The 12,863-nt window shown below is 42.3% G+C and overlaps 1 protein-coding gene across 4 annotated transcripts in view; it reads right to left on the reverse strand.

Moving 5' to 3' along the window:
* The window catches only part of POU6F1 (POU class 6 homeobox 1), a 130,516-nt gene that overhangs the window by 46,127 nt on the left and 71,526 nt on the right, over positions 1-12,863 (reverse strand). For all 4 annotated transcript variants that reach the window (XM_077297835.1, XM_077297832.1, XM_077297834.1 and 1 more), the window contains 2 exons: positions 11,184-11,312; positions 7,076-7,294 (listed from right to left, as the gene is read on the reverse strand). In XM_077297835.1, the coding sequence (XP_077153950.1) occupies positions 7,076-7,294; positions 11,184-11,312 (348 nt within the window). The remainder of the gene's footprint in view (positions 1-7,075; positions 7,295-11,183; positions 11,313-12,863) is intronic.

Below are 12,863 nucleotides of genomic sequence, written 5' to 3' on the forward strand. Positions count from 1 at the left end.
TAGTGAACAGACACCAGACAACCCATTTAAAGAGAATTTCTATTTTGTGTTCATGATTGTAGGGGATGTCAATTCACCTAAGCTATTTTTTTTTTTTTTTTAATCAAATTATTTTTATTAAAACAAAACCACTTTAAATACAGTTTTCCTTTTTTTCCTAACAGGATGTTCAATACATAGCAATGCTTGACTTAAAGGATACCGGCAAATTCCACTGACAGAAAGTGCCAAGGAAAAAAGAGCTACTTTTTCTGCACCCACTGGTCACTAACAATTCACCCAGGTGCCTTTTGGCCTACACGGGCCCCAGCAATGTTTCAGCATTATGGACACGATACTCCGAGCCCATACTCTGTATGCTTCAGCCTATCTTGATGATGTGATAATATACAGTGGGAACTGGGAGTCCCACCTTAACAAGCTACAAGCTGTGGTGGGATTCATTAAGACCGGCAGGGCTAACAGAAAACCCCAAGAAATGCACAATCGGCTTAGAAGAAGCCAAGTATTTGGGGTACACCATTGGACGAGGTCTAATTAAACCTCAGTTAAAGAACACTGAAGTCATACAGAACTGGCCTAGACCTCTGAATAAAAAGTAGGAACAGGTGTTTTGGGGGATTGCAGGGTATTACAGGAGGTTCTTACCAAAGTTCGCATCTATTGCAACCTTTGATACAGACCTCACAAATGGGAAGAGCTCTGTAATGGTTGAATGACACCAGAGGCAGAAAGAGTTTCAGTCACGGAAAGAAGCCCTATCTATGTTCCTAACCAATGGTAGTCTGTCCAGATTTTCAAAAACCCTTTACTGTGCAAACTGATACTTTAGACAATGAGGTAGGGTCAGTTTTGTCATGGGTGATTGATGGGGAAGAGCACCCTGTGTTGTATAAGGCTGGAAACTAAAAGATCATGAGAAAAAAAGTATGCAGCCGTGGAAAAAGTGGCCTTGGCCATAAACTGGGCTCTTGACGCTCTAAGGTACTATCTGCTGGGAAGAGAGTTTCACCTTGTCAGTGACCATGCACAATTGAAATGGAAGCAGAATAACTGGGAAAAGAATTGTAGGGTGATACGGCGGTTTCTGGCCCTCTAACCTTTTAGGTTTACAATTCAGCACCGCACCAGCAGCCTCCATTGGAATGTTTAAGGGTCATCATGTACTCATTGTCTGATGAACTATAGTGCTCAACCCCACAGACTTTTGCATAAGGGTTGGAAATGTAATGTATTGCTGGGTATGGCAGGATTAAATCCTAGCACTACAGGTCCTGATGAGCTGCACCTGGCTAGCTGTACATATAACCAGGCTAGGTGTTCACCTTAGTCTCTCAGCCTAGGGAGGGAGAAATGCCACATTTCTCTGAGAGGAGACTGCACAGGCAGTGTGCTTCAAAACTGCAAGTGTCAGTGGTTGCTATAGACCAGACCGAGGCAGTCAAAGGGCTGAAACAGTGGCCCACGGGAACATAGTGTCCTGCCAATCTGCCGTTTTTTTGCCACTGCGGTCACAGCTTTACATATCCTCGAGATGCAGACAGTGGTGAATACATTGGTGGAGGAGGAGCTGCTAGCCTCTTTTTCCACCAATTAGGGTGTGAGACAGCTGAAGAGATGATGTCATTTCACCACGTCAGCTGTGCACTGCGGGTAGTTATTGCACCGGGGTAACGGGAGCAAAGTGAGTATGCGGTGTTTTTTTTTCATGTGTATGGGATGTTTGTACTTGCATAGCAGGCTATGTGGGGGCTCATGTTGTATATAGGGAGGCTATGTGGGTCTCACTCCTTATATGGGAGGCTATGTGGGGGCTCATCTAATATATAAAGCTGAGTGTGGGTGGGTGAGTGTGTGTGTGTGTGTGTGTGTGTGTGTGTGTGTGTGTGTGTGTGTGTGCATGTCCGGGATTGACATCTGCACCGTCGCAGCTACAGCCACAAAATTTTGCACAGTAACACGTCTGAACCCCGAGAGCGTCATAGGCTATGTTGTGAGGCGAAATTTTAACCCCGCGCTTTCCAATTCACCAAACAATTTTGCCCCTATCTATATAATGGGGAAAAAGTGAAAGGAAAAGTGTTGGAGGCAAATTGACAGCTGCCAGATGTGAACAAGGGGGACTTAAAGAATGAGAGCGATGGCGCCAAAGAGTATATACCGTACAGTTGCTAAGATGGGGCCCCGACATGGGATACTCACCACACACGGGGATATGAACACACAAACTACCACGTGCTTGAACACATATACCACCCTCAGCACACATTTCACCACACATACACCAACCTCGCCACATAAAAGTCGAAACACAAAAGTCACCGCTCAAAACTCGCCAAGCGCAAAATTCGCCACATGCAAAACTAGGCTCAAGCAAAACTTGCCACAAGCGCAAAACTCACCTCATGGAAAACTCGCCACACGCAAAACTTGCACACGTGGAAAAATTGCCACATGCACAAAAGTTGCAACACATGCAAAAGTTGCCTCACACAAAACTTGCACATACTCAAAATGCACCACACATAAAACTCGCCATGCGCAAAACTTGCTGCACACAACTTGCTACACTAACCTGTCACATGCAACTCAACAGACAAAAAGTTGCTACACGCATGTCACCACACGCAACTCAACACACACAACTTGCCACATGAAACTCGCCCTAAAACACACAGAAGTCTGGTATTATCCTTCAAAAATAAAAATATGATAAATAAGCAGACAAACTACAAGAGCAACAAATGTACCATATAGGAAATATGGCAGATGTCAGTCACATGACCTGTCTATTATGTGTATGTGTGAGCTAATATATACTGCCAGGGGGGAGGGCTTCCTGTTGGCTGGGGATTTATCAGGCTGCCAATTTAGCTTACAAATACTGAGGTAAAAATACTGACCAAATAACGTGTGAACAACGTCTAATACAGGAGGAGATGACATACAGGTACATACTATATACAGGGGAGATGACACACAGGTATATACAATATACAGGAGGAGATGACTTACAGGTATATACTATATACAGGAGGAGATGACATACAGGTATATACTATATACAGAAGAGATGACATACAGGTATATACTATATATAAGGGAGATGACAAACATGTATATACTGAAGGGAAAATGAGAGGTGTGAGTTGAAAATGAGAGGTGTGAGGTGAAAATGAAAAGGTGTGAGTGCAAAATGAGAGGCGTGAGGGAAAATAGAGGAGTGATCGGAAAATGACAGATGTGAGGTCGAAATGACATGTGTTAGGGGGGAATGAGAGGAGTGAGGGGGAAAATAAGAGGAGTGAGGGGGAAAATGAGAGATGTGAGGGGGAAAATGAGAGATGTGAGGGGGAAAATGAGAGGCGTGATGGGAAAATGAGAGAAGTGAGGTGCTATAACTAACCACAGATGTTTACTATGCCCAGGCAACACCGGGCTCTTCAGCTAGTGCTGTATATAGGAGGATATGTGGGGGCTCATACAGTATATAAGGCTCTGTGTGTGGGTTCATACGTTATATAAGAGAGCCATGAGCGGGCTCATACGGCATATAGGGGGATGTATGCATACTTAATTCTGCTCAATATTAAGTGAATCATTTATTATTAATACAAAATAATTATAATTAATATGTTAACATTGAGCAGAATTCATTTCAGCCTATTGGTTCAGCCCTCCACAACTGTCACTGTCTTTCATGTGGCCCCTTGGGAAAATGAATTGGGCACCCCTGCTATAGACAATAGCGGTTTTGTGTCACTGGACTGGGACTAGCTAAACTGTGTCTGAGTAGCCAGGGTTCACATTGTGTATTTAGCACCTGGACAAGGCTAGGGATTTTACATTTATGGTTTTGTTTTTCTGTGCTGTGCAACCAATGAAAGTAAACTGACGCCACATCAGTTTAAACTTAATGTGACTTCCAGAGTCCTTAATGGGGGCCACAAGAAGACCACACAATACCTTTTAAGGTGATCCTGCATGACGGTTACATCACCACAACCTATGGACAAGATACATTTGTGATAACCCTGGGATTAGTTCAAGGACCTTTCTCCATTGTTCCAAAGAAATATCTCCAAGCTCCACTTCCATATAGACTTCACCTCCATTGTATCTGTCCTAATCTGAATCAACAATAGTTGTTTGTTTACTCACTTATATTTTTAAACCGGCCTTCGGCTTGATTCATGGCAACTTGTTTATTTGAAAATAGATCTGTTAAATTAGCCCTCTTAGCGTTTAGAGTCCAAGGAGGCGATAGCATCAATGACTGAATGTTCTCAAATTATTACAGGTGGATAGTTTATTTTGAGAGGTAAAGGAGTCTTAAGCAGGTATTGATAAACGCTTGGGGGATAGACTTTCCATTTTTTTTGCTTTTTCCTGCCCTTCTTCTATAACTTTTTTATTTTTCCGTCAATATAGCCTTTTGTTTTTTGGGGGCGAGTTGTACTTTTGAATGGAACCATTTATTTTACAATATAATGTACTGGAAAATGGTAAAAAAAAATTACAAGCGTAGTGAAATTGCAATAGCATTTCCATTTTTCAGGATCTAGTGTGGTGTGACGGCTTATTTTTTGAAGACCTGAGCTAATATTTTTATTGATACCATTTTGTGGTAGATATAATGTTCCAATTGCCTTTTACTGCATTTCACTGCAATATTGCGGCAGCGAAAAAAGCGTAATTTTTTTTCTCATTATGCTGTCTACAAATTAGATTCATTTATTTAATATTTTGATAGATCGGATATTTCTGAAAGCAGCAATAACCCATATGTGTTTTATTAGTGTTTTATTTCCAATGGGGCAAAAGATTTGAACTTTAGTGTTTAGTGTTTTTTTTCTTTTTTTTTACTTTTTTATATTTTAAACTTCTTTTTTTTAATTTAAAGTACCACTCCAGCATTTTTTTTGCACTGCTGGAGTGATGCTTTAAATGTAATTCCAGTGCCTGATACTTACATTCCACCATTTCAGAGTTTTCGCAGCCGCTCCTGCTGGTCTCAGGCAAATAGTGACGTGCCCGCAGCTTCAGTACTTCGTGGAGCTGTGCGGAGGTAACTTTGCAATACAAGTCTATGAAAGCCTCGTTCTGGCTCTTAGACTCTTGCGACATAGCTTCTGACTTCCAGCCAATCAGAAACTGAGCTCTTAAGATGGTGCCGCGGGGACCGAAGCAGCACCGAAAAAATTGTGAAGATGCCGTAGGGTGAGCAAATCATCAGGAGAAAGGGGCATATATTTAAAGCGCCACTCCAGCACTGAAAAAACAGAAACGCTGGAGTCATGCTTTGATAGTCCACTCAGGAGACTTGAAGCTGCAATCATCCACTTGCTTGTGCTATACATAACAGGGCTAGTAAAAATCACAATCTTCTATGAACACCGGCCATGAGCCGACGTTCACAGGGGTATCGTAATGACAGAAATGGGGGACTTCTGCTGACCCTCAACTCAGGACAAGCCATCGGCGCTCTGCAATCTTTTTAATTGAAATAATTCAGGTAAAATTAGGTTATTCTGGACTGGAGTAAATTTGGTAGAACCCTTCACCTCTAGCATACTTTTTCTGCTGTCCCATACCGTGTACATAATAGCTAAGGAGAAGAATCTAAACCTGTAACCCAATGGTAATCATCTAAGCCATTTTTACTATCATTCAGAAATATAAAGCCACCTGGCCCATACGAAACTGGGATTTGGAGATTATCTGACTTTTATGAGAGAGTTTTCTAGTCACGTGATTGTAAAATTCATGGCACATGTTTAATGTTCCTGCTGTCGAGAGGGAGCAGGTCCGATGCCTGGCTGTCAGACAGACAGGGAACCCGCACACAGCCCACCATACAGTATAATGAGGCTACATACAGTATAATGGCCCCCACAGCTATCCACACTGTATAATGGCCCCCAATAGCCCTCAAAACAGTATAATGCACACGCCATAGTCATCCATACAGTATAATGCACAGCCCGTAGACCTCCGTAAAGTATAATGCACACCCCAAAGTCCTCCATACAGTGTAATGCACCCTCATAGTCATCCATATAGTATAATGCACACCCCATAGTCTTCCACTGCTTTGGGGCACATCACGTACGATGGTATTACATACACAGCTCTGGTATGGTAGTGTATGCTTCCTTCAGAGGCGACACAGTACCACAGTAGAGGTGTGTCAGTGATCATGACACAGCAGGGTGATAATTACTCTGCTGTGCTCTGAACACTGGGGTCACAGCAGTGATCAGCAGCCTGGTAATCTACTACTAACTGCAGGCTGCTGATCACCGCTGATGATAATCACCTCACCCCGGACCTCCGCTCTCTACGCCTCCTCCCTCCGGCAGCTCCTGTTTGCTACAACAAAATCTCCTCCCACAACTGTGACTTGGACAGCCCAGTAGGCGTGCCCAGGTCACAGCTCGAGGGAGCCACAATGCAGGAGATGGGGTCGGATGGCGACTGTAGACTCTTATACCTAGGGGCTGCCATATTTAAGGTGTGTAATGATAGTTAAACACCATCAAAAGCAAAATGGTATCCCCCAGTGGCTGAAGAAAAATAATCATAAATAAACAACAAATTAAAACAGAGAATTTAATTTTGAATTAAAAATAATTCATTATCTAATCAATATTTATCACCACAAAAATAAAAATCGTGGCACCTTCCCATTATGAGGTCCACGCCTCATAATGAATTAGGAGCACCTGACAAGTGACATGTGCCTCGCCACAAATATTACTGCAGCTAGAAACTGGAGTAAGGAACCCCACAGCTCGTCAGGAATTAGATAAGCGGTGGAGTCACACAACCGCCGCGCCCCATCACACTGCAGCTCCACCTATTTTGGCTGGGATAAATTGGAATGAAAAACGCAGCATTTTTGCACAACTCCGTGCTGTGCAAACATTTTTCAACTTTTCAAAATTTACGCAAAACATTGTGGCATAATCTGTGTGATGAATTGGGGATTATTTAATTCTAAAATAATGTAAATGACCACACGCTTTGCAGGTACTGGCAGTCTGTGTACTTGTATCTCTACATATAGTATTACCTGATGTTCAGTTTTAGCTGGTAGGTCTTGTGAGGCTTGTTTCCGTATCGCTGCTGGCTGGATGGCTTGGCTGGCCAGAGTGGCTATTATCTGTCCTTGGGCATTTAATAAAAGCTGGGGGGTTACAGCTTGCACAACATTCGGTGCTGGTACAGCAGCAGTTGCAGCACCTGCAGTGATCCCTGGCGAATTCAACAACCATGGGAGAGCGCCGATAACCTACAAGGAAGATAGAAAGATCACAAATATTTGACAGAAAACATCATTTTGTAAGAGACTTGTAATATTAGATTGAATTTATGTAATTTTCTGGCACAGTAAGCTATTTGTAGGAGAGTAGTAGTATACCTATAGCAGTAGCCCATTATAAAATGCCAAAACAAGCATTTAAAGTGAACTCCCAAGCGATGAGATAAATGTACGGTACTTTTTGGACTATATCATACACCTCAGTTTTAGACCTCAGGACACAGTAAAAATATATTTCCTATTAATTAAAATTTCTTATAACTCTGCACCACACACAGCAATACTGCACTAAGGCCATGTTCACATGGTCAGAATTTCATCAGTGTTTGTAAGCCAAAACCAGGAGAGGGTGAAAAATGCAGAAGTGGTGACGTGTTTCTATTATACTTTTCCTCTGATTGTTCCACTCCTGGTTTTGGCTTACAAATACGGATATAAAATACTGACCAAATACAGAACGTGTGAATGTGGCCTTACACTATTTATACACACATACCACTCTGCAGTGCACACACAGCTCTGCTGCACTAACAGTACATACTGTATACACACAACTCTGCAGCACACAGCACTGTTGCACTATCAGTACATAATAATAATAATATACATACAGTTGTGTGAAAAAGTGTTTGCCCCTTCCTGATTTCATATTCTTTTGCATATTTGTCACACTTAAATGTTTCAGATCACCAAACAGATTTAAATATTAGACAAAGATAACACAAGTAAACACAAAATGCCATATATAAATGAAGGTCTTTATTATTAAAGGGAACCTGTCCCCCCCCCCCTGGCATTTTTAACTAAAAGAGCCACCTTCTGCAGCACTAATAGTGCATTCTGTGAAGGTGGCTCTTTTTTGGGGGTCCCTTCCAATGCTGCAATATCACTTTTTATAATTTGCCCGCCATACCTTTAGTCTGTCTGGGGGACACGTTTTTCCCCCCGGACACAAACGCCTCCCAGCCATCACTCAGCCTCTCCGTGCGCTGGGTGCCACCTCCTCTGCCTTCATTAACGTCCCCGGCACCTGCGCTGTAAGTTCCTTCTTCGGGCATGCGCAGTTTGTTCTGCCCTTCGACTCACATCACAAGATGGGAACTTGCAGCGCAGGCGCCAGGGACGTTAATGAAGGCAGAGGAGGTGGCACCCGGCGCACGGAGGGGCTGAGTGATGGCTGGGAGGCGTTTGTGTCCGGGGGGAAAAGACGTGCCCACCAGACAGACTAAAGGTATGGCGGGCAAATTATAAAAAGTGATAATGCAGCGTTGATGGGGACCCCAAAATAAGAGCCACCTTCACAGAATGCAGCATTAGTGCTGCACAAGATGGCTCTTTTAGTTAAAAACGCTGGGGGGGGAAAGGTTCCCTTTAAGGGGAAAAAAATCCAACCCTACAGGGCCCTGTGTAAAAAAGTGATTGCCCCCTAAACCTAATAGCTGGTTGCGCCACCCTTAGCAGCAACAACCGCAATCAAGCGTTTGCGATAGCTGGCAATGAGTCTTTCATAACGTTTTGGAGGAATTTCGGCCCACTCATCTTTGCAGAATTGTTGTAATTTAGCCACATTAGAGGGTTTCCGAGCATGAAACGCTTTTTAAGGTCATGCCATAGCATCTCAATCGGATTAAGGTCAAGACTTTTACTAGGCCACTCCAAAGTCTTAATTTTGTTTTTCTTAAGCTATTCAGAGGTGGACTTGCTGGTGTGTTTTGGATCACTGTCCTACTGCATAACCCAAGGGCACTTCAGCTTGAGGTCATGAACAGATGGCCGGATATTATCCTTCAGAATTTTTTGATAGACAGTAAAATTCATGGTTCCATTTACCACAGCAAGACTTCCGGGTCCTGAAGCAGCAAAAGAGCCCCAGACCATCACACTACCACCACATTTTACTGTTGGTATGCTGTTCCTTTTCTGAAATGCTGTCTTATTTCTACGACAGATGTAATGGTACATAAACCTTCCAAAAAGTTCAACTTTTGTCTCGTCAGTCCACACAGTATTCTCCCAAAAGTCTTTGGGATCATCAAGATGTTTTCTGGCAAAACGGAAATGAACCTTTATGTTCTTATTCCTCAGCAGTGGTTTTCTTCTTGGAACTCTGCCATGCAGGCCATTTTTGCTCAGCCTCTTTCTTATGTGGTGTCAAACACTGACCTTAACAGAGGCAAGTCCCAAAGCTTTAGAAATGGCTTTATAATCTTTCCAGACTGATAGATCTTAATTATTTGGTTTCTCATTTTTTCCAGAATTTCTTTAGATCGCGGCATGTCATCTAGCTTTTGGGGACCTTTTGGTCTACTTCACTTTGTCAGGCAGGTCCTATTTAAGTGATTTCTTGACTGAACAGGTGTGGCAGTAATAAGGCCTGCGTTTGGCTAGGGAATTTAAACTTGGCTTCCCAAAAATGTGATAAACCACAGTTAATTTATGTTTTAAGGGGGAGGGCAATCACTTTTTCACACAGGGCCCTGTAGGTTTGGATTTCCTTTTCCCGTAATAATAAAGACCTTTACTTAAAAACTGTATTTTGTGCTTACTTGTGTTATCTTTGTCTAATGTTTAAATTTGTTTGGTGATCTGAAACATTTAAGTGTGACAAACATGTAAAAGAATAGAAAATCAGAAAGGGGCAAACACTTTTTCACACAACTGTATCCAACTCTGCTGCACTAACAGGACATATATGCTCAACTCTGCAGAGCACCTACAGCATTGCTGCACTAATGGTACATATATACACACCAACTCTTCACCACACATAGCACTTCTACACGAACAATACATATACACACACAACTCTGCTGCACATACAGAACTGCTGCACATACAGAACTGCTGCACTAGCAGTACACATCCCACTTGGATATTAACCACGAGTAGTTTAGTACCAGGTAGCAAGTTTATTTCTTTCCCACGTGACTGATAATATAACTAATACACTGGAAGGTCCTTCAGCACCAGTGTTCAGTGTGTGCTCAGCTGCTTCAAGACCTGCAGCGTAGTGAGGATTGTGCTGATCCCATACCGCTGTAGTGATGTGCCGATTTAACTTCCTCTCCTGCATCTGACAGATCAGTGTCAGACACGAGGGGAGAGAACTGTGCTCTCAATGATCATGAATGCCGTTAATATGTGCACACTTCTGGAAACTACCTCTGGGTTAGAAGATGCACTCTCTATTTAGCGAAGAATTTTTTTTTTTTGCTGCAAATTGTGTCTTGTAGTCAGAAAAATATGGTAATTAAATGCCATTCTGAGTCTTAGCATGGTCCTTCTTAGGCTACTTTCACACATCAGGTTTTTGCCGTCATGCAGAATCCGGCGAATTTTGAAAAAAACGGATCAGTTTTTTTTTCCGCCGGATCCGTTTTTTTCTCATAGAGTTGTATTAGCGCCGGATTGTGCCTGATGGCCACATGTTTCATCGGTTTTTTGACAGATCCCTCAAATATTATTTTTGCGGTGGACGGAGAAAACGTACAGAGGAATGTTTTTTTCTGTCCGTCGAAAAAAAATGCACAGCGACGGTTCCGGCGATAAACGGATGAAACGTGAGGTGAAATGAGTGAATCCAGCTACCGATTCCGGAGTGTCTCCATTCTGGAGAGTCTTTCTCTCTCTCCTTTCCCTGGAACAGGAAGTCCAAACTCTATGCCCGGTAAACAAAAACGGATCCAGCCAAAAAACAGATCCAGCGCATCAGTTTTTCACAATTTGCACCAGATCAATTGTTTAAAAATTTGCCAGATTATGCCTGATGGCAAAAAACTGATGTGTGAAAGTAGGTTTAAATTTTTACACGTACATTCAAATAATGGAATTGGAAAAGTAAAGTCACAGCAGTACTTGCCTGGCCCTGAGCATTGGTTATTATCTGGCTAGTGATGCCCTGTACTCCAGGAATAGCATTAGCAATAATCGGAGCAGCAGCCAGGGAGTTCAGCAGCTGGGTTTGCCCTCCTATTGATGCAGCACTGATCTAGAAATAGACAAGAAGAAAAAAAAAAACAATCATTTTGAAAAAAACAAACAAACAAAAAAAACAATCAAATTTCTGTAATTGGGGAAAGATGACATGTGATTATCGATTTGGTCATTTGGTTCTACACAGTGCGAATTGTAGTCATTTTTATGCGGTGCTGCAAAACTACTCTGAGACAAATTGGAAGACTGCTTTGTGTGTCCTTGTAAAAAGAATTTTAAGTTGCCAGATAATCACACCATGTGGACCAACATGGAAAAGATTCTGCATAAAGCAGGAAATCTAACACAGGGGCTGATTGTTCTAACGTTAAAACAGTAGTCCCTTTGCTATAAAAAGAAACTGGCCACAGTTTAATACTTTAGAGCAGAGGTCCCCAAACTTTCTGACCTTTGAGAGCCACTTACTCCAGTAATGTGCCACTTACTGAGCTGCTATTTGTAGGTTCAATAAAATAGGTGTGTTTTATCAACAGGGATATACACAGAACAAAATGATACTAGGGTTTATAATGGTAGAAAATGACAAAACTATATTTATTAAAATACAAACAACTCAAGTGAAGGGAGAATGTGTGTCACGAAACTAACACACATAATGATACATTGCAAGAGTATGGACGAGCAAAAGAATAGAGAGGTAGCTATGAGGTATTGGTCTCTCCCACACTGAGAGCACACGGTGCTCAAGAGTATATTAAATATTCAATATCAATGGGGGTTTTAGTATCTCACCTCTACTGCGCCCTATATAAATGCCAAATCCGCCCCGACGCACGTTTCAGACCTTCCTGAAACCCCTGAAGGGGCCCATGAAGAAGGAAGGTCCGAAACGCGCGCCGGGGCAGACGCACAGGGATAGCGGTGTGGACTGTGCTCCTGACTGCCTTTGATTGCCGGTAAATGACTATTACCTTTTGGATTAATTTTGTGGTCAATTCAGCTGAATAATTGTCTGTGATACTATATTGGATTTGGCATTTATATAGGGTGCAGTAGAGGTGAGATACTAATAAACCCCCATTGATATTGAATATATAATATACTCTTGAGCACCGTGTGCTCTCAGTGTGGAAGAAGCCAGGGCGAAACGTACGTTGAGGCGAGGAGGGTCTCCGCGGCAGTTCTCGGCATCCACGCGGACATTGTCATTCTTGTGCAGCATCCCGACAGGTAATATGATGGTGGTTTTGTGCTATTGAGCAGAGACTGTGTGCCATGTGTGGTCTATGGTTTTTCCAGGCCCATTGATGTTGATGATTTAGATACACAGCGTTATTTACCTTCATCTACATTGTTGATAATGGTATGTTGGTCTTGAGTGACATATGCCAGCGTGGTCTTTTTTCAGCTCTAGGCTATTTCTATATAGGTGGAATTGTTTTCTATATATTACCCCTATAGAATGGATTAAGATATATATACTATATTATGGGGTATTTATTCAATGCCATAGCGGAGCTGTATACTTACCATCTTTGATCAAGCATATTGCCATACTGTCTGGAGCCCCTCCTGTTGAATGTCTTTATGATAATGTATTTTTGTC

Source organism: Ranitomeya variabilis, chromosome 3, assembly GCF_051348905.1.
Source record: "Ranitomeya variabilis isolate aRanVar5 chromosome 3, aRanVar5.hap1, whole genome shotgun sequence".
Lineage (NCBI taxonomy): Eukaryota > Metazoa > Chordata > Amphibia > Anura > Dendrobatidae > Ranitomeya > Ranitomeya variabilis.